The following is a 22649-nucleotide window of genomic DNA, read 5'->3' as shown; positions in this document are numbered from 1 at the left end:
TTCCTTCAAAATGGGTAGGTTTGCTCTCTTTGCAGTCCGGGGGACTCTCAAGAGTCTCCATCAGCACCACAATTCAAAAATATCAATTCTTTGGCGGTCAGCCTTCTTTATGGTCCAGCTCTCACTTCCATACATCACTACTGGAAAAACCATAGCTCTGACTATGCGGACCTTTGTTGGCAAGGTGATGTTTCTGCTTTTTAAGGTGCTGTCTAGGTTTGTCATCGCTTTCCTCCCCAGAAGCAGGCGTCTTTTAATTTCGTGGCTACTGTCACCATCTGCAGTGATCATGGAGCCCAAGAAAGTAAAATCTGTCACTGCCTCCATATCTTCCCCTTCTATTTGCCAGGAGGTGATGGGACCAGTGGCAGAGTGGAGCACAGTTATTGAGGGTGCCAGCTACACCTTTTTTAAGAACACTACAGTATTCCATTGTTCCTATTCCTTCCCCAAGAGTAACTGGGCAACAGTATATTTTTAAAATCCTAAATATATACAGTATTCCTCTTCTTTGAACCATGAGGTTCCTGAAAACCTGCTGATACCTCCTGCATGTGGCTGGTGCATATTTGATTACTTAGAAACACACATTGTGAGAATGCATTTGTTATTAGTATGATCATGATGGATCAGTCACTTTATATGCTTTAAAGCAGTGGTTCTTAACCTTTGTTACTCAGGTGTTTTTGAACTGCAACTCCCAGAAATCCCAGCCAGCAGAGGTGATGGTGAAGGCTTCTGGGAGTTGCAGTCCAAAAACATCTGAGTAACAAAGGTTAAGAACCAGTGCTTTAAAGCATGCCGATTTTGAAAGACCAAGGGTTACTAATCATGTTGGCTATATAGGATAGTATGTTTCACTATACAAGCTGCTGGGGAAGGTGACCAGAGGGTGCTATTGTTCTGGTGTATTGTTATAAATCTCCCTTATTATCTGGTCGGCAATGGTAGAGTGATGGCTGGGCTATATAGACTTTTGGTCTAAACAAGAGGACGCAGTAAGAGCTGTTGCCTTTGCCTCGTCTTTGGAGTGTCGTACACAGCTTTGAGAAACAACAGGGAAAGATCTGGGAAAAGAGGAAAGAGGTGTCGAAAAACGGCAGTTGGGTCTCAGGGTGTAATCAAGTACCATCCACTCATGCTTTGGAATGTTTCATGAGCTGAGTCAAATCACATGTTAAGATAAATATGTAGTTCCTCCTCTTACAACCTTATCTCTCCAGGCATGCTAGTCTTTTAAATGACGTAAGCCTGAGACATAAAACGTGCAAACTAGGTTGTGCTGTTTCCAAAATGTCCAAGTACAATGCAAAAGCAAGGAAGTTTGCCAAATGCAAATTAAAGCAGGCTCTTAGAATAAACCATCCTTTTCTCCCAAGGGTGAACAGTTTGTAGAGATGGCATCAGTCTCATCTAGCGAGGCCCTCGGTGGGATGTGTTGCTGAACAACATGCACAAGATTATGCTGTCAGAGTTTTAGAAGAAAGTTCTGCAGTGAGTAGGGAACATGCATCTGCACCAGAGATGGATAGTTGCAGCCTATTGTGGGTCTCTGCAAAATGGATATATATGAGAAACACAACTGTGCACATATTTTTACTTTTGTCACTCATAATTTCATTTTAAAAAAAATCTCTTAATGAGATCAACAGAGAGTTCCCTTGGTATTTGGCATAATCTTTTGTGGACCACAGCCCACTCCAGTGGGAAGGTTAGGATATGCTTCCCATGAGTAATGTATCCAATGTGGAATTTAATATAAACAGTATCAAGATTATTTATTTATTTATTTATTTATTTATTTATTTATTTATTTATTTATTTATTTATTTATTTATTTATTTATTTGCTTTTTATCCCACCCTTCTAGACAATGTCTACTCAGGGCGGCTTACAATACAATTTTTCATAAAACAGTTAAAACAACAATTAAATCAACAGTAAAGTATTAATCAAGGTGGGAAAATTAGTAGCTTCTGTGACACTGTCCAGCCATCTTGTCCTCTGTTGTCCCCTTCTCCTCTTGCCTTCACACTTTCCCAACATCAGGGTCTTTTCCAGGGAGTCTTCTCTTCTCATGAGATGGGCAAAGTATTATTAACAAAAAACTAATTAAGAAATAAAAGTCAAGTATTGGCAGGAGCCAAGTTTTTAATTGGTTCTTTAAAACACCCATCGAGAGTACCAGGCAGATCTCTGACAGCAGGCTGTTCCAAAATCAAGGGGCCACTGCTGAGAAGGCCCACTTTCTTGTTCTTTCTTTCCGGGCCTCTCTCAGCATTAGGCCCCTCCGCCGTCTTCCCTGGCTATAGCAAGTGATGCGAGTAGATCTAGGTGGGAGAAGGCGTTCCGCTAGATATCTAGGTCCTAAACTGTTTAGGGCTTTATATGTCATCATTAACACTTTGAAATCAATGCAGAAACGAATGGGCAGCCAATGCAAGGCAGCCAGAGTGGGAGAGATATGCTGGTGTTTTCTCGTCCTTATAAGTAGTCAGGCTGCTTCATTCTGCACCATTTGAACCTTCTGCATCAATCTCAAAGGTAGCCCCATGTACAGCGCATTATAGTGGTCTAATCTTGAGATTACAAGCATATGAACCAGAGTGGTGAGGGCCCCGCCATCAAGATAGGGACACAGCTGGGCAATCCGCCATAGGTCGTAATAGGCGGAGCGGACCACTGATGCCACCTGGGTTGCCATGGTAAGCACTGGATCCAGGTATACTTCCAAGCTGTAAACCTCACTCTTCGCGGTAAGAGTCACCCCCACAAAAAGAGAGGGAGTTTCTCAAACCATCAATGGATGGGCTGCCCACCCTCAGGACCTCTGTCTTGTCCAGGTTCAGCCTCCAGACATCACTGAAGGCACAGAACGGCATCCACTGAAGTAGGTGAAAAGGAGACGTAGAGCTGAGTGTCATCAGCATACTGATGGCATGAGACCCCACACCTCCTGATGACCCCACTCAGTGGCTTCATATATATATTTTAAACAGCACTGAGGAAATGATTGAGCCCTGTGGAACCCCACAATTGAGACTCCACGGGGCTGAAACACTCTCCCCAAGCTGTACTCTCTGAGGACAGTCCTCCAAGTAAGATCGGAGCCAGGCAAACACCAGGCCACTGATTCCCAGCTCAGAGAGCCTCCCCAGGAGGATACCATGGTCGACGGTATCAAAGGCGGCTGAGATATCGAGGAGGACCAACAAGGACATTTTGCCCCCGTCAGCCTCCCTCAACAGGTCATCCAACAGTGTGACCAGTGCCGTTGAAGCCCGACTGGAATGGATCCAGGGCATTGGTTTCATCCAAAAGAGCCAGAAGCTGATTAGCCACCACCCTGTCCACCACTTTACTAAGGAAGGAAACATTGGCCCATTCAATTGTTATAGGCCTGGCTGCTTTGATTAGCCAGGCTGGGCAAGGGAGGAAGTGGTGGCCCGATAGTGATCAAGCACTTTGTTCACCATCTCTGGCGTCACAGGCTGAAAGAATTCAACTCTCACTGGGCAAGGCAGAGCGCTGAACATCCCTGCTCGATCTACTGCATTTTAAAAAGGAGAGAGGTCACAGCAGATGGCCTCCACTTTAGATTTTAAAAATGCTGCAAATTGGTCAGGTGAGATACTAGTAGGAGGGCCATCACTTAGACCAATTCTGGATAGATCATGATCTATACGGAAAAGTTCTGCCTGCTGATTTGAAGCTTTGCTTATCCGGTTAGTGAAGTACGCTCAACTGGCTGCCCTCACCTTAGCAAGGTAGAGGTTAGTCATGATCCTGACAGCTTTCCTATTATAATCCGTTGGTTCCTGTTTCCAGTTGCACTCTAGCCATCTCCTATTTCGCTTCATAGCTCTCAGATCCTGGTTAAACCAAGACCCTGGCCAAGCTCTGAGCCGGAGAGGGCATTTAGGAGCAATTGTGTCTACAGTCCTAGTGGTGGCAGCAAGCCAGCCATCAACCAGAGCCTCGACAGGAGCGCCAGACAGATCAGCTGGAATCCCTCTCATGATATCCTGGAATCGTGATTCAGTAACCTTCGAGGGTGGACCATTAAAATAGGTCCATGCTCCCCGCGGGACTCCAACAGTGCAGCAGAGACAAAGTGCGCCAGCTCCGGCAGGGAGGTGACTGGGTCGCGGAGAGCGTGGTAACCCAGCAAAATCCCAGTACCATCCCTGCCCCCAATCAACACGTTGAGGGCCTCCAGACCCGGCTATACCACCATATTGCACTTAGTAACCTCCAGAGTATTTTTTTATAAACAATGGCTACTCCCCCCCCCCACGCCTCCAGTCTACCCTGGTGCTGGACTGCATAACCAGGAGGACAGGCAAGGGTCAAGGGAACTCCCCCTTCCCTGCCCATCCAAGTTTTGGTTATGCACGCCAGGTCTGCATCTTCCTCCAGAATAAGATCTTGAATAATCTGGGATTTATTGGATACAGACCTGGCATTCAACAGCATCAGTTTTAGAGTGGAGGGCCAGCTGATCTGGCTACCTCGAGACTGGCAGGTGGTCACAGTGCCAGAACAGTGAACAACCTTCAAACATCTGTTCACCGTTCTTCTAAAACGAGTGGGAACTGTGCCATCGCTATACCTCCCTCTATCCATAATCACTTGGATGTTAGAACCCTCGTTGGGGGGGGGGGGGCAAGCCTTCCAGTCCATATCAAAAGAAAAAAAAAGGATACACTAAATTATTGCAGTAAACAATAATAACAATAAAATTGATCAATAAAATTGATCCAACATTAAATAATAATACAAACTTAAACTATTATCAATTATCAAATTAATCAAATTATCAATTTGGGTAATTTATCTGATTAGCAATTTAAATAAAATAAAATTAAGCAGTTTAAATAAAATTTAACTTGATAGTTTAAATGAAATTTAAGTAGAAAAATATGCATTTATTTCAAAAATAAGTGAGATAAAGATAATAAAATAAAACAAACTAAAATAAATTAAGTAAAATATAACAAAAAGACAATTAAAAATAAATAAAAATAAACAGAAAATAATAATTGAAAATGATAAATTTCACAGCTGCTCTAAAAAGGTCATACTGATTACCACATAAATACACAAATTCTCAGTACACACATGGGATGACTTTTTGAAGACATCCTATGCCAGAATTCTGTACAGTTAAAAGTTTACATTAATGCTTGCTGATGTTTCTCTGGTATGTCTCCTCTGGCATGATATTTGCGTCCCAGACATTCAACAAATGAGCTTTCTCCCCTTGTATATCTTTCCTAGTGATTGTTCCATGAAATGCATATGTCTTTGTGTGTTTTAATCAGCAGCCACAGTGCTTTTTATTTTTTATGTAATTTTTAATTTTTGAATGTGTTAATTCTGGTATAAACTTGTACAAGTAAGGCTGGAGTTCTTAACGTGCACTGGATTCACAAGAAATGTAAAGCCAGTGTAAGATTCACAACAAAATTCACAAGAATTTTTTGCACAGAGTGTGGAAAAAAGGGTTTTAAACTACCTGCAGTGCAGCTTTCATCGGATGTTACACAGGGAGAAGAGAAGTGAGGGGCAGATGTACCCAACAGCTTAACAATTCAGCTGCCACAAATAGCCACTAAATGACAATGTTTTCAAGTCTCACAAGATAAAGAATAAGATCTCATCTGTAACACTGCTTAAGATACAACAAAGCTAACCGTCAACAACAAAGAGGCCAAAATTGTTGAAAAAAGTGCTATTTTGGCAGAATTGGCTAAAAGCAGCAACTAGACTGGAACACCAGCCTAGGTTTTACAATCATACTATAAAGGTGAGAGACTGTGAAATCTTGCTCCTAGAATTTGTTTTTTTGTCACTGCCATGAATCAGCCAAAGAAAATAAGAAGTAAAAAATAATCAACATGTACAATAATGTCTTTTTTATATACTTTTATGTACCTGTACTTTGATAACTCTTTCCATTCCATCAGCTAGCTTCCATGTTATAGGTGTAACTTCTAAATCTGAGATTCATTGCTTTTTAGATTAGATGTGAAATTCATGGTAATAAAGATCCCCTTTGCTGATGAAGTACCGGTACTGCTCTTATAGCAACATCTGAACAAAGGATATTGTGGCAGTGCAAAGGCATGGGTCTTAGCTGCTGGGCTGGAAAGAGCTCTCAGCTGCAGAACAGTAATGTCTTACAAAGCTGGTCCTTGGCAGTGAATTGGGGAGAAATGTGGTACGACTGAGCAGGATCAAAAACCAGTCTATATTCTGTCTTAAAATGTATCCAGCCACCAAAGAACTATCCACATTTATGTGCACTGTGTACCCCAGTTATTGTAATAAAATGCCTGGAATGTGTTTACTGTGGGTTATTTTGAGATGTAAAAGGGTTTTGTTTTGTTTTTTGGTAAACTTTGGGACAAGAGGTCGTGTGAGGTGAGCTCTTTAGAATGTGATGCTGTTGGTCTCCACAGGAGCTTTGTTACTATCAGCACGATGACCCCAGAAAAAAAGGAGCAGTCTCCTTTTGAAGACATGGAATCCGTATAGGACTTTGATATGATCCTGGGTTGTTTAACATGCTAATTCTAAACAATTTTAAAATTCCAATCCTAATTATATTTAGAGTTCATCCATGTGGAGAGCTTCTTCCTCCTCTCTTCCCTGCCCGAGGTTGGACATCACTACAACAGTATTGGCTATGGAAACAACTCTGAAAAATGATGTTGTGTCACAGCTAACCCAGTCTCTTAGGTTCTTCTCTTTCCTGCAGTTTGTTTCCCATTTATTTAACCTTAAATAACTAATCTAACAATGTATATTTTGTTGTTCATATAACCACAATGTTCTAGCTTTGTACTTTTAATTTTTGTTATGATTTCTTAATCATTCTTCTCTCACTTCAGTACAGTACTTCATTAGTCAGTCTTTCAATCCAATAAATTCTTAGCTTCCTGCAGTAAATCCACATTTCAAGCCCTTGTATTTCTTTTTTTCTACAGTTGCCACTATTAAACTTCACAGTTCTATACCACACAGCTACCTTAGGTCCACAAGTTGGGAGAATGGTGGGATATAAATGCAATTGTATATTTTTTGTTAATACATATTATATTCTTCATGTTAAGGAAGATGCTCTGGACCATTTCTATTCTAGCCTTTATTGTGTGATTGGAATTCCACTCTTCATTCAACCAAATTCCAAGGTAGTTTTCACAATACCTCCCATGGTTTCATTTGGGATTTCTTACTGTATTTCTTAAGCTGCTTGTTTTGTACTGACTACCACAAACTACCAGAAAGCAAGGGACGTGGTGGCGCTATGGGTTAAACCGCAGAAGCCTCTGTGCTGCAAGGTCAGAAGACCAGCAGTCGTAAGATCGAATCCACGCGATGGAGTGAGCTCCTGTTGCTTGTCCCAGTTCCTGCCAACCTAGCAGTTTGGAAGCATGTAAAAATGCGAGTAGATAAATAGGTAGCACCTTGGTGGGACGGTAACAGCGTCCCGTGTCTAGTCGTGCTGGCCACATGATCATGGAAACTGTCTTCAGACAAATGCTGGCTCTATGGCTTGGAAACGGGGATGAGCACCTAGAGTCGGACATGACTGGACTAAATGTCAAGGGGAACCTTTACCTTTACCCTTCCACAAACTTAGTTTCCTTAACATGCATTTTACCTTTTGTTTTTTTTAACTTACGTCATTAACTTTTACTGAGTAACTTTGCATCTAAATAGTCATTTCTAAATTGTATCATTTTCTTACTGGATAATTGACAATGATAACATCATTTATATCAACAAGTGCCTCTGTGAAGATGGTGTAGAAATGAAAAAGCAGCAGAGAGAGCATATAACCTTGTGGTAGCCTTCATGCCTCAATTTCCTCTGTCATCTGATCTTCAACTTTCATTTCAGCTTTTTGTTGCCAGTGTAGGTTGCCAATTTTACAGATATTTTCTGAGTCAAGATCTTACTTTACTAACAACTCCCATCAGCTTGCTGTTTTATACTTTCCTTATCAGAAACTGGGAAACTGTATAAGGTTTTATACATGTTTGGCAACAATGTAACTGGTTGTAAAATTATGTGTACCTTTTATAAAACTGACCTCCCACTGATTGCACATAAATGGCTATTCTATGTAAAAGACTTCAAGCTGTTTCTGCATACTTCAGGCATAGGTGGTCTTCCAGGTCAGTGCAGTACTAATTCAGTAAGTATATGAAGTACTGTCGTAGTATATGCATGCCAAATATTGCCTTGTAAAATATTTAGTCTTAAAGAAATTTATAACCACTGTAAGAGGAGTATTTAAAGCACATTTCAATATGACATTTAAAATCTCACCTCATATATTCTGAACTCCAATTTCCTTTAATGGTCATTTCTTGGCATCCTGTCTGCCTCTTTTTCCCCCCTATTTTCCTTTGCCCCATAATTTTACTCTGCATTTTATGTTTAATATATAATTTACTATATATGTAATAGTCATAGTTGACAACAGATGCACCGCCTTATAGTCCACCTTCTAATGGATTAATTCTAAACAGCTTTGCATATTAGCAGAATAAGTGCCACTGAGGACCCTTTTCTGAGGTGTGAAGTAACTTGCAATTTAGTTAAGAAAAGTTCCATCTGATTCTTATGAAATACTATTTTTATAAATTTTGAAATCTGGAAAAGGCAGATTAACAATTGCCAAAACTGCTTCAAAAATTAAAATGTTTTGATCATCACTATTCCATCCATTGTCTCATATTGCATCCAGTGCCCAGATATATGTCTACCAGCTGCTGATCCTTACCTGTTGCTGTTGGGAAATTAACTAAGAAGGTCCAGTTGTGTCTTCGTCTGGCCAGAGTGGAAAGGAAACATCTTTAGGGCTGTAATCCCAGACTCACCCCATCGTGGTGTGTGAATTCCATATGATGTAGTATTTTATGTGTCTCAGCATATGGGAAACATGTAAGCTTTCTTTGAATACTGTATTGGAATAGTGAGACACAGAAGTGTGACTTACTCATTAATCCACTTTTTTCCTTTAATGCCTGAGGTTACACTCAGCTTTGTACACACCCATTCCTCCCATAAATTAAGTAAAGGTTCTGTGTTTTTCTCATCTTGGATGCTGAGGGCCAACGTACGTATTATGCTGAAATTTGAAATTGTCATTGGATGTTGATCTTTTTCTTTTTTAAGCAAGTGCAAAAAGCAGACTCAGAGCTCCTGAGAAACATTGCCACAGTGAGGTGGGAAGGAATCCCTTTTGATTTGTTTAAAGAATAGTATCTAATAATAGTTTGCTGTAATACTGAAACTAGTATTTTTCTAGAAAGGGTCACCCATGCAGTAAGGTAAAGGTAAAGGTTCCCCTTGACAATTTTTGTCCAGTCGTGTCCGACTCTAGGGGGCGGTGCTCATCCCCGTTTCCAAGCCGCAGAGCCAACGTTTTGTCTGAAGACAATCTTCCGTGGTCACGTGGCCAGTGCGACTTAGACACGGAACACTGTTACCTTCCCACCAAAGTGGTCCCTATTTATCTACTTGCATTTGCATGCTTTCGAACCGCTAGGTTGGCGGGAGCTGGGAGAAGCAACGGGAGCTCACTCCGTTGCGTGGATTCGATCTTACGACTGCTGGTCTTCTGACCCTGCAGCACAGGCTTCTGCGGTTTAGCCCGCAGCTCCACCACATCCCTACCCATGCAGTAGTTCAGCCAAAACCAATTCTTAGTCCCAGCTAGAGTAGCCCCATTGAATTAGTAGGCCAGAGGTTAGAGTTAGCTTAACAAGTTCAATGGCTGTAACATTTGGAATAAGCAAAATAAACAGTGATTATTTGTTTGTTCTGGGTGTTGCCCTCTATGGGAGGGTATGTCTAGTATGTCTTCTTTCTAAACATATTTGTTTGTAAAGGCTATTTCTCAGGTTTCATCATTGCAGCTTTGCCATTATTGCACCACATTACACTATTACTTCATACTTATTCTGAATACGCTTATACATCTTCAGTATGTTTATTCTTATTCTTTCTCCTTGGAGTTGCCTGCCTGTACTATCATGATGCCATGTCGGTAAAATGACATGGAAGTCATGACCAACCCTAGCATATGGCTGAAGACCCCAATGTCAGGTTCTTAACGCATGATGTGTTTGACTCATTGGCCAGAATTCTGTATGCTGCTATTAACATAAAGTTATGCAGACATAATTTTGCCAGGTGTTCTGCCTAGGCAGCAAGGATTGTGTAAGTCGATTGTGCAAGCTGTTGGGGGGATCCTGTCACAATTGAATTCACAATGCACATGCAGAAATCATTCATGAGTAGCACTTTCACCTTGGTTGTTATTGCTGCTGCATGTGTAATGACAGGTTACACAAGTGTAGCTACACATCAGGATTTCAGCCACTGTGTGCTTTCCTTGATACTGTGATGACATGATTACGCAATGGAAAAGGAAGCAAAATATTATCTTGAATTATCATAACCGCCTCTTCCTGCAGTGGGCCAATGTCCACAGAAAGGAAGTGAGTATGCGTGCCTGGTGAGCATATTCTACTGTATATAATACCTGAATATGGCTACAATTTTGAATGTAGTATGCAGAATTCTGTTAAGAGCCTTTATGAAAACAGTATGTTTACTTCAGAAAGTTGCCATCCACTTGTGGAGGCCAAAGGAAATGTGAGAGGAACGGAATCTGTTCACTCTTCTCCCAACCTAGTGCATTTAATCTACAAAGTTTAATAACACTTTAGGAGGTCTTTTGAGATATTAGACATCATTAAATCCCTGCCAACATTTCTCAGACTATCCAGAGGTTTCAATTGATTAGTTGTCCAGTTAAGTTTCCTTTGTATTCAGAGAAAATCTCCCTTTTGGCAAACAAGTAGAGGCAGCAACTACTTTTTAAATGCAGATAAAAAAAGGGTAAACCAATTCCAGCGATTGTCCAAATATATATTCACATATGAAAACCAAATTATAAAGTTTGGGCTTCATAGCAGAACTCATTCATCTGAACAGTTGCAATACTATGCTTACTGTTTTTGAAGTGCTGCATCTCACCTGCAGGACCAAACTATCTTTCAGACACATGGTATTTCACCTTAAATACGGACTTCTTGAGGAGAGGAAGAATAGGCCACACGTTACAGAATTAGACAGAGGTCTATTGCAGTAGGAAAGCCAGCTGCTTTTGTTTCTTACTTCCTGATTACTTCTATTTTCCATTTACAACTGAGTATACTCTTGGGTATTTGCTGATTTACTCTGTCTTCTGAATGTATTCCTATTACAGTGGTGCCTCGCTAGAGTTACCCTGTATGACAGTTTTTTCGCTAGACATTGACTTTTTGCGATCGCTATAGCGATTCGCAAAACTGTGATTCCTATGGGGGAATTTCGCTGGACAATGTTTGGTCCCTGCTTCACAAACCAATTTTCATTAGATAGCTATTTTGACAGCTCCCTCCATGCTCGCAAAATGGGTGTTTTCGGGACCTAAGCTTCGCTAGACAGCTATTTAAACTGATCGACGGTTCACAAAGCGGCTTTCCTATGGGCGATCTTTGCTAAACAACGATGATTCATCCCCATTGGAATGCATTAAACAGATTTCAATGCATTCCAATGGGGAAATGCTTTTCGCTAGATGATTATTTCGCTAAACAGCGATTTAAGTGGAACGGATTATCATCGTCTAGCGAGGCACCACTGTATCTATCTGTATAATATAATTAAACACATATTAGTTATTTGTGATTTATAAGTGGTACAATATGGGGCCAGCGGTGGGGTATCTTTTTAAAACCAGGAGCTTATTTAGGAAGAACATAAATACTGCATTTCATGACTGGACGATACAAAGGGTATCCAGCAGGGCCAACATAAAATAGACAAAACCAGTGTAGATTCCTACCACTTTGGACATTTCCCCAAGCATGCAAAGCCCTGTTCTGTTCTTTATCTGCTGAGGAATGAAACTCAATGCAGCATCTTCCTGGACTTCAAAGTTTAGTTAAGCTCCATGCAACAGCTTTCTAGACATTTGATACCCTTTGGTATCCAGATTATGGTCAGAGATAAGAGCAAAAAAAGATTGCAGCTGAACAGAATTGCCTGCCTCTGCTTGAAAAAGATACATAAATACTTTAAAGCTGAATGAGAGAGATGAGAAATCCTCCCACCACCACCACCCCATCACAAGAGACAATCTGGGTGAAAGACTGAAGAGAGAATAATGTAAGCATTGTCTTGAGAAATGTGGAGCTAACATAAATGGGAACAGGGAGAGCAGAATCCTAAAGAAAAGTCACAGATGAAGGAAATCTAAACTAGTAAGAATTAGGTGAAACTAGGTGGGAAACCAACTATGTGTTGCTGTCAGATTTGCAGTGAATCCTCTTGTGCATATGCAGAGATTGTCTATGGGCCATATTTTTGTTTATTTTTTATTTAGCTTTGCAAATCCTGTACTTCTTTACAATATAGTTTTGAAATGCCGACAGGTATCACAAAGTGCAGCTTAAAATATTTATCTTAAAGTGAGTGGAGGAGCATATATGTTTGCACAGATGTGTCACATACCTTCTCTATTATGGTGCCATGTGGGCATGCAAGCGTGACAGTACAGACAGTACATGTGAAGTACAGTACTCTTCTGTATCTTACAGAGATAACTCTATTACATCTATTACATTTGACAGGCTCTGTAGCTATAAGATCAGTTTTTCTTTCTCTTTTTTTTCTTTATTTGTATCAGCTTTGCACAATTTAAAATTATGGACATATATGAAATATAGGTAAAATTTAAAACAAATTAAAATGTTATGATAATTAGACTACTTTTGACCAGAAGCAGGCTACTTCAATTGTTTTATCTCAGCCATTTACTAAAGTGTGTTAAGTGAGTTGCTTATATACCGCACCATAGCACTTAAAGCACTGTCTGGGCAGTTTACAATTTAATTGTTGAGTTAATTATACAATTTAATAATTAATTAAGCTTCACATTGCTTACTCCCATAAGCTGGGTACTCACTTCACCAGCCTCAGAAGGATGGAAGGCTGAGTCAACCTTGAGCCACCTACCTGAGTCTGTCAGGATCAAACTCAGGTTGTGAGCAGAGTCTTAACAATGCCACAAGGCTCAGTGATTACTAAATCTTCTTTCATACGTATGGTGGGGCACAAATTATATGCACGGAAGTGTTGAATTCATTTAATTTTTCCACAGTCACAGAAAATGTATGCTTGTCCAAGTGGCCTCATTTTACTTGATTATTCTTTGATCTTCCTACTTAAAGTATATTAAAACATTTTAAAAAAACAGAGAGAGAAATTTTTGCCACTTTGGCAGTTTCTGGTCATCCTAGCTAACCGAACCAGGTTGGATAGCGCAGAGTTCAATGCTACGATTTTTTCCAGGAGAAAAATGGCTCTTCTAAACCAGAGATTGACTAGCTTTAATGAGTTCTACCCATTTGCTAATAACTGTGTGAGTAGCAGCAGGGTAGCTGCCCTCTGGAAAATTAGTGGCCTAGCTGTCTGTCAGACACTGCTTGAGAAAGTTATTCCAGCTCAGATAATCCCCTGGCCAGCATGGCCAGCAGTGTGTGTTCATATAAAAAGGGAATTATTTTTAGATATTTAATTTCTTGATGATAATACATACATACAGTACAGTGGTGCCTCGCAAGACGATTGCTGTGCATAATGATGAATTCGCTTTACAATGAGGTTTTCGGAGCGATCTTGCGCTTTGTTTAACGATGTTTCCTATGGGAGATTTTCACTTTACAATGTTAGGGACCTTGCCTCGCAAGACGGTTAAATTTTAAGTCCCTGTTTGTTGCTTTACGGTGTTTTTGACAGCTTGGTCTTGCTTCGCTATACGAGTCTTTTAATAGTCTCTGTTTCGTTAGATGGCTGTCTTCGCTTGGGAACCGCGTTTCGCTTAACGATGTTTCCTATGGCAATTTTCGCTTTACGATGACAATCCGTTCCCATTGGAATGGATTATCAGGTTTTCAATGCATTTCAATGGGAAAACATGTTTCACAAGACAATGTTTTCACTTAACAGCGATTTTCACGGAACGAATTAACATCGTCTTGCGAGGTACCACTGTATAAACTTTGTTTCTGGCCATAGACCTTTACAATGTACTGACTACTGTAGCATATAAAATCCAATTAAAACAGGTCATTACCTTAAAACATATTACTGTACTACAAAATATTTATATTGTGACCAGTCCTTGCATGTACTGTATTTCATTTTCTGCCATTTCACAGAGTTGGGCAATAAGAATAATTTCACAGTATCCCTTGTTACATGTTTTTGGGGATAAAACAGTGAAGCATCTTTTGGTACCTTAATGATTAATGGGTTTCAGCACACTAGAGTCCAATAGGGTTATTTCAGATAAAATAACTAATCTTATGTCTAAGCTCACTGAATTTCAGATGTTCTGCTTTTACAGGGTATTATAGGAATCCTGATAAGTAGATAAACCAATAACAATTTTTTTAGGTAAAGGTAAAGGTTCCCCTTGACAATTTTTGTCCAGTCATGTTCGACTCTAGGGGGCGGTGCTCATCCCCGTTTCCAAGCCATAGAGCCAGTGTTTGTTTGAAGACAATCTTCCGTGGTCACATGGCCAGTGCGACTTAGACATGGAATGCTGTTACTTTCCCACCAAAGTGGTCCCTATTTATCTACTTGCATTTGCATGCTTTCAAACCGCTAGGTTGGCAGGAGCTGGTACAAGCAACGGAGCTCACTCCGTCACGTGGATTCGATCTTACGACTGCTTGGTCTTCTGACCCTGCAGCACAGGCTTCTGCGGTTTAGCCCACAGCGCCACCACGTCCCTTGGTAACAATTTTTTTAGGTCTTTATTTTCTAAGATGCCAAAGCAGTATTTTTAGATCCATGGGAGAATGGGTGGAAAAGGTTGATCAGACACACCATGTGCCACAAGGGTTGAATGCCTCAGTGTGGTTTACTGTATGAATTGATGGACTAGGTATCAGGAGAAATCCCTGCTCATCCATGGACATTCATTGGGAGGGGTGGAACTGGTAACATCAGTCCTTAAATACCTCATTTATCTTGAAAGTCCTATTAAGGTAGTTATAAGTCAGTTCTGACATGATGGCACATAGCACATTTAATACTGTAAGGAGAGATATGGCAGGGAGAGGAATCAGTGGATGCACCTTTTGCTAAAATAACTTTTTAGGGTCCAATGGTATTATATTTTAGAGTGCTTCATTTTTTACTAGTTGCTTCACCTCAGAGTTCTATCAGGTAACTTTAATTCATACTGAAATATTGATACAGCCCACACTAAAATAAACTATTTTTCTCTCTTGGCTAGAACTTTAAAGACAAGCAAGTGCAAGCCTCAGGTCCTAGAAAGGAAGAAAAGGGGAAGAAGAAGAAAAAAAATTGAATATTTTTCTTCCTTGTGCCTTTCAACAACCTGCTTTATTCTTATAGAATTGATCTGAAGACAACTTCCTTCATGACAAAGGCATTTATGGAGTGAAGGTTTATCAACACTACACAAAGATGTGGGCTACAATTGCTAAATACTTGTTACGGACTAAAGTCCATAAAGACTTGTTGCAGACTAAAGTCCATAAAGACTATAAAGTCCGAACTTGGCTGCAAGTGCAGAAGGGCAACCACAATTACCGAAGGCATTTCTCTCTGAGCAGGAGGTCTTGGCAACAGGCATCTGGGATAGTGCAGCCAGTTCAGGCCCTCACCATGAGTGCAGCCATCCAGAAAGTGGAAACTCTGGAAGCAAATCAGTTTGTCTGTGTTCACTGGGAAGATGGGGCTGAGAGCCTATACCCTTCTGTTTGGCTACGGGACAACTGCCAGTGCCCTGCCTGTTTCTTACATTCTGCCCAAGCACGCAAACTGCCTCTTGAAGATCTCGATGTCAATGTCACAGCAAAGGATGTTGGCTTAACAGAAACTAAAAAGGTAACTTTCATGTTTGGGTGGCATAAACATGTTTGTTTGTGTGTTTGTTTATATAAATCTTAGCAGTGGTACCATTTTTGCTGTAATAAGATGGCCCTCCTAGATACTAGGAATGTTCAGGCCTTCTGCCAAGGATGCTTTCCTTTAGGAGTAATCTGTTAGGGACCACATATTGGTGCAGGGCAGAGCTTAGTAATGAATAGGGCCAGGGCCAACAGTAGGAGAGTCACTCTTTCCATCATCCTCTGCCCTCTCACTGTTACGCTCACTCTTCTTCCTGTTCCTTCTTCTTTTTCTCATACTCTTTCCTTATCTAGAGGAATGTTAGGAAAGGAAAGAGAATTATTACAGCCATTTGCATTGGATTTTTGAACTTTGGCCACAAGCAAAGGTTGCCCATCCCTTCTTATTTTCATTCACTTGATCACAGAGTAAGCCTCACTGAGCACACATGGAATTAATGTCTGAATAGTTATGCTCTGTGTCACTTTAGCTTGCCTGTATAAATTTACCTCACCACCCCCAAATACTCCCAATGTTAGATTAAAATCGCTACATTAAGCTATTGCCTTCAGACTCACTTTACTGAACATATAATAAAACTGACTTCCAAATAAACATGCACACCGCTGTATGTTTTTGTGCAAAGCAAACAAAATACCTGTTCGATTGCCAGGTCAATGGGATTTCACTGGCCTTTCATGAACTTCCAATGTGTGTTTCTTTTTAGGTATACATTATTTGGCCAGATGACCACTGCAGTGAATTTGAACCTGCTTGGTTAAAAAAGAGATGTTTTTCTGAGCATGCAAGAGCAAAAGTGCAAGAAAAATTATTTTTGTCAGGTAAGGATTCATATTATTTCCGTAATGAGTGTATTTTGGCAACCTTACTATTAATAGGACTGGAATTTGTTTCAAATAATCATACTTTATAAAGCATTACAGAGAACTGCCTTATTCCTGTTAAAGAAATATGAAAACCTCTGAAGATGAATCAATGGACATTTCATATCCTTGTCCCTTGTATGAAACTGCAAGGCCTACAGAATAGTATTTTAAGATCATTTTGTATGTATTACAGTAAGACCCCTGTATCCATGAGATCAGTATGTATGGTTTCAATTGTCCATGGTTTACGGCAGCACTAAATGCAGCATAGAAGGAGGTGGGCCTTGTGGCTACTGTCCACGATTTCAGGCATTCACAGTAGTTTGTGGAATTGTTCCCCTGCAGATACAAGGGTTCTACTGTACCTCATTTCCCCCTTATTAATGTTTTTCTGTTGCAGGTGAATATTCTGAATAATACAATACATATAATATAGGTGGTAGTACTAACTCGTGGTGGTGGTGGCGGCAGCATTATGTGTCATCAAGTTATTGTCAGCTTAAGGCAACTATTTATTAGTGACCTCCAAAAGGGCTTAGCTTTTAGCATACCTGTTCATGTCTCGGCAATCACATTGCTATGGTTTTTTTTACTGTCAAATCAATCTTGTATTCATTGATGGTTGTTGTGGGTTCTCTGGGCTCTTTGGCCGTGTTCTTAAGGGTTTTCTTCCTAATGTTTCACCAGTAGCTCTGTGGCTGGCGTCTTCAGAGGACAGGAGTCAGAACTCTGTCTGTGCTCTGGTGCAGTTTTTCGGATAGATGAGTATTTATAGCTGTGGGATCAGCTTTTGTCCTTTTCAGGAGATTGGGTGATTATGGTGATCAGTGTGTTTTTTGTTGGTGGTGCATTGTTGTGATAAGGGGTAGAGATTATCTGTCACTATGATTGATGGTGTCATTAGCTGGTCTTTTGTGTGCAGTGATCACCAGTCCTTGTGGCTGGGTAGAGTTCATTGATCTTCTGCAGGCTATATTTTTCAGTGCTGGGAGCCAGGCTTTGTTGAGTTTCAAACTTTCTTGAAAACCTGATTAATGCGTTCCTATGGGCTTGAAACTCACCGTCCAGTGAAGATCCTTCATAGTGCGGCCATTTTCGCTGCCTGTGCAGCAAGGAATCCATCCCAGAAAAGAGCGGGGAGCCATTTTTTTAACCCGGTGGCCATTTTGAAACCACGATCAGCTGTAGGAAAATCGTCGTTTTGCGAGAATCGGTTCCTGAAGCAGGGAACCGATCATCGCAAAGCGAAATTCCCCGATAGGAAACATCGTTTTGCAATCGCTTTTGCGATTGCAAAAACTTCGTCGTAATGCTATTTCGTCATAAAACGGAGCGCTCGTCTTGCGAGGCACCACTGTACTTTGTACAGTTCTGGCCCCATAGATTAAGAAAGATATTGAGAAGCTGGAATGTACAGAAGAGGGCAGACAAGATGGGGAAAAGTCTAGAAATCAAGCTGTGTGAGGAATGGCTGAAGGAGCTTGAAGAAGAAAAGAGTGAGGGGTGATATGATAGCCATCCCAAAATATTTGAGGGGCTGTTGTGTGGGAAGTGGAGCATACCTGTTTTCTGTATCTCCAGAAGAGTGGTACCTGAAGTAATGGATTCAAAAAAGGTGGTTTTGCCTAAATGAACTTCTTCATAGTAAGAGCAGTTTGATAGTGGAATATATTGCCTTGGAAGGTGTTTAAACTGAGGGCAGATTGTCATCTACCCTGAGGCCCTGGAAGGGGTGCAGAGAAGAACCACAAAGATGATAAGGGGATTGGAGGCTAAATCCTATGAAAAATGATTAAAAGAACTAGGTATGTTTAGTTTAACGAAGAGAAGACTGAGGGAAGACCTGATAGCAGTCTTTCAATATCTGAAGGGTTGCCACAGGGAAGATGGCATCAATTCCCCATTGCACCTGAGAGTAGGACAAGAATCAATGGGTGGAAAATCCTCAGAGGAAGATCCAATCTGGGAATAAGGTGGAATTTCCTGATGGTGAGAAACATTAAGCAGTGGAACGCCTTGCCTCCTGATGTTGTGGGTGCCCCATCACTGGAGGTTTTCAAGAAAAGATTGGACAGCCATCTGTCAAGGATGGTATGAGGTCCAGGATGGTATGAGGTATCCTGTCTTAGCCAGGGGCTGGACTAGAAGACCTCCAACCCTACGACGATTTTATGATCTGTCAGGGATGCTTTAGCTCTGGATTCCCTACTTTGCTGGGGAGGGGAAGTTAGATTCAGTTATCCTTATGTTCCCTGCCAGCACTATAGTTCTAAGATTCTGTTATTCTAGATGACTCACAGTTTATATAAAAGAAGGCACTCACTCTGTAAGAAGAACAGCTAAGGATAGTTACATAGCTGTGGAGAGGTGATTTTTGGAATATTCAAACCACAAAAGGGCCAGAGAAAGAAAACAATAAAGTTGAATTGTTTATTTTCATTACTAAGCTTGCATATTTAGCTTCCTGGTGTTGCAGTTTTATTTTTGTAGAGGTTGTTCACCTTTTGCTGCTGGAAAGGAAGAAACGGCAGCCTTGCTTAGAACTGCAGCTGGCCAGCTAGGAAGAAGCCTTCCCATCCCCTCTGTCATTTGCTGCCAGGTCGTTCTGGCAGCCATTTCTATTTACATTTGGCCTGCCACGGGGCTGAAAATCAGCAGTAGCAGAAAAATTTTGGGGTGGACTGAGGACTGTTGCAATCTCATCCATCAGCCCTTTGTGTTGTTGGAAGCCTGCGCTGACAGGCAACTGCAGCTGCTGAGAATGGGGCTTAGATTTCTTCATGGCTTCGTGAAGCAGAAGCCCCGTCCACTGTAACTATCATCTTCTGCCAAGTTTTCTTGGTGGACATTTCTGACTTTGATGGGGGAAGTGCTTTTCAGGAAGTGGGTGGGTAGAGGAAGACATTAAGGATCTGTTTATATATTTATGCCTTCTTTCTGGATCAAGCTGTTTGTCATGGTGAGAGGAACCTTGAGTAAGACGGAGGCACAATTCATAACATTCAATTACTTGTGAGCTGCCTTGGAAACCCACATGACAGAAACTCAAAATACAAATGCTTTAAATCAGCCATTCTAAATCTTTTTTTTATCATGGCCCCTTTAGGCCTGCTTCTCATGTTCCAGGGCCTCCATCTAGCAAGGACACAACATGAACTGATAGCATTCAGAAAGTTCTCACATTTTTCAGTCTATTGCCCCCTTTAAATATGTCAGGGGAGGCCTTATGAGAATGGCTGAGAATTCCCGTTGAGAATGGTTGTTTTTAACTAAGTAATCATTAAAATAAAGCAGAAATTAGAGCTTAAAGCCAACATTTTGCTGGAGCTGCAATATCACCATGATAGGATATCTTCACTTTCACTTAGAAACTATCTCCAGCAAATTTCCTAGTTTTGGATCAGACCTTGCCTGGAACAGTGTGTCCAGTTTTGGGCACAACCATTTATGAAATACATTTAGATGCTAAAACATTTCCAGAAGAAGGCAAACAGGATGGTAAAAGGCATGAAAACCGACCCCTGTGAGGAATGTCTGTGGAAGCTGAATATGTTTGGGCTGGAGAAGAAAAGATTAAAAAGTTATATAATAGGCATCTTAAAGAGCAAATTTGAGGAGTGTGTGGTAGCCACAATGAGAGGGGAAATCACCCCTTTTCAGTTCCTCCAAAAGAAACAATTCTGTCAACAGACATATGCCACTGGACCCTAGTCTGGGTTAGCGGCATATATTCACATTATCATTCCAATGCATGACAGGCATCGTGACTCCTATTCTGTTGGCAGTGGCTATGTGAATTTACTGTCGCTTGCACATGATAGTGGACTAAAAGCTTAGTTCTGTGTGAGGGACCAGATTTGCACAATGGAGCGGCAGCGGAGTGAGAGATTTAACATAAATGACTTTTGGAACTTTCATGTAGATACTCGTGACTGGTAGTACCATGAACAGATTTTGCTGAAACATACAGTTGATTTCCAACTGTCTTGTATGGTATCAGTGTGGAAAAGGTTGTCCACCTCATATGAACATAACAGTGGCCAACAGAAAGATTCTCTGGTGATAATTGCTGCCTGTTCCTTTGAGGTAATGAAAGGAAGAAGAGGGGGAAAAACATCCTTAGCAGTAATTATTGAGGAGTAATATGGGGATTAGGGGACATCATTGTTGGCAACAGCATAGTTGCTGACTTGTCAACAGGCAATAGTTGTAAGCAAATTGTGATCTTCCATTATATGGACTAAGGCACTTCTTGCTTCTACCATAATCAGCCAAAGGTTGATAGTTTTATCTCTTTTATCTTGCCCCATAAAAAAATGGCTATAGTGAAACATGTTGTTTTAAACACATATAACCTCTGATTGTTTCTACTTATGAAAATTGACTGAAGACTAATAGAAGGAGAGGGTGGTTGGTGGATATGTTGATAGTAACTTTATGTATTAAGTTGTTGAAGAAAACAGAATTATGTCAGTTCTCATTTGGTCAATATGTCATTTTAATTTCCAGAACTGTGCCAAGACTGAAACTTTGAGTAGTAAACACATATTTTCACAGCATTATGTTCCAATTAGTAAGCAGATAATGTGCTGCGATTTGAAAGGGCAGAGCTGCATTCTTGTTTTCCTGAGTCTTCAACGGAGAAAAGGGTGGGGAGCATGAAACAAAATAGAAAACACAGGAGCTATTTTGTTCCCCAGCTGGAGCGTTTCACAATTCAGAAACCTGGTTCTCCCCTGAGAGAAATGAAGAAAACTGTTCATAACTGCTTTAACTGAATAATATAAATTGCCTCTGTTTACTTGCAAATTAGCATAAGGAGCTTAACCTGAGTTCCAGGAAAGGAAATAGTTGCTTAAAGTGAGGAGCTTTCTGGAATTCTGTTCAGATTTATACACAGATGAAAGTATGCATTCAACGGGGCTCATTTTTCAGACATAGAGACTGAAACTTTGCTTATGTTTGGAGGAGAGCAATATAATCTTTTCCCTTCAAATCTCAACACACTGATTTTTCCTATTTATATAAAATATGAAGAAAATACATGTGTGTTGATTTAAAACTTGCCTATACTATCTTTCATCAAATCACGTTACCATGTAAAGCGCAACATTATTTGTAACCATTTATTTAAAATGTAATCCACGAAAAAAGTCATAATGCCTCTGTCTATATTTTTTATGAAGCATTCCGCAGCTTTGTCTCATTAAACTGTGACCATGGATTTGGTGCTCAGCAGACACAAAAGTCTCTAAAGAAATAATCAGTGTTTCTTAAAGATTGTTTCAGGCAGAGATAAATCACAATATTTTAGCTCTATTTCCTATAATACCTGGTTTCATAAAATACTATTATTTCCTTGATACAACTAGAATATTTTAGTCTTATTATTGTAAGCTATTACCATTTTGCACCCTGTCCCACTTTGAACAAACTCTGGGAGGCAGTGGAAGACAGGAGGGCCTGGTGTGCTCTGGTCCATGGGGTCATGAAGAGTCGGACACGACTAAACTACTAAACAACAACAACACCCTGTCCCACACACACATCCTTCAAAAGCTTCCTTCCATCCTGCAATCACCAGTGAAAGTCAGCGGCTGCCCAGACCACAGAGAATTATTTAAAGGCCTGAGTTGGTTGCCCGCATGTTTCCGATGCTGGCCACTCAGTATTTCAAGGGAGCACAATTTCTCTCTGCACCAGCTTATGCTTTATCTGACCAAGAATGGGTTGGGCTTGTTGCCCCAAATCTTTTAAGAATCC

At 40.6% G+C, this 22649-nt stretch overlaps 1 protein-coding gene across 4 annotated transcripts in view; it reads left to right on the top strand.

Annotated features, from left to right (window-relative positions):
- Positions 1-22649, top strand: part of BBOX1 (gamma-butyrobetaine hydroxylase 1) — a 67024-nt gene that overhangs the window by 1290 nt on the left and 43085 nt on the right. For 2 of the 4 annotated variants that reach the window (XM_020790417.3, XM_020790420.3), the window contains exons 2-3: positions 15380-15996; positions 16727-16841. In XM_020790417.3, coding sequence (XP_020646076.3) covers positions 15574-15996; positions 16727-16841 — 538 coding nt within the window. In that variant the 5' untranslated portion in view covers positions 15380-15573. Of the gene's footprint in view, positions 1-7118; positions 7197-15379; positions 15997-16726; positions 16842-22649 lie in introns of all 4 variants that reach the window. The other 2 variants (XM_020790418.3, XM_020790421.3) reach the window with 2 other exon arrangements.

This window comes from Pogona vitticeps, chromosome 1 (assembly GCF_051106095.1).
Source record: "Pogona vitticeps strain Pit_001003342236 chromosome 1, PviZW2.1, whole genome shotgun sequence".
NCBI lineage: Eukaryota > Metazoa > Chordata > Lepidosauria > Squamata > Agamidae > Pogona > Pogona vitticeps.
This window is presented reverse-complemented; position numbering and strand designations above follow the sequence as displayed.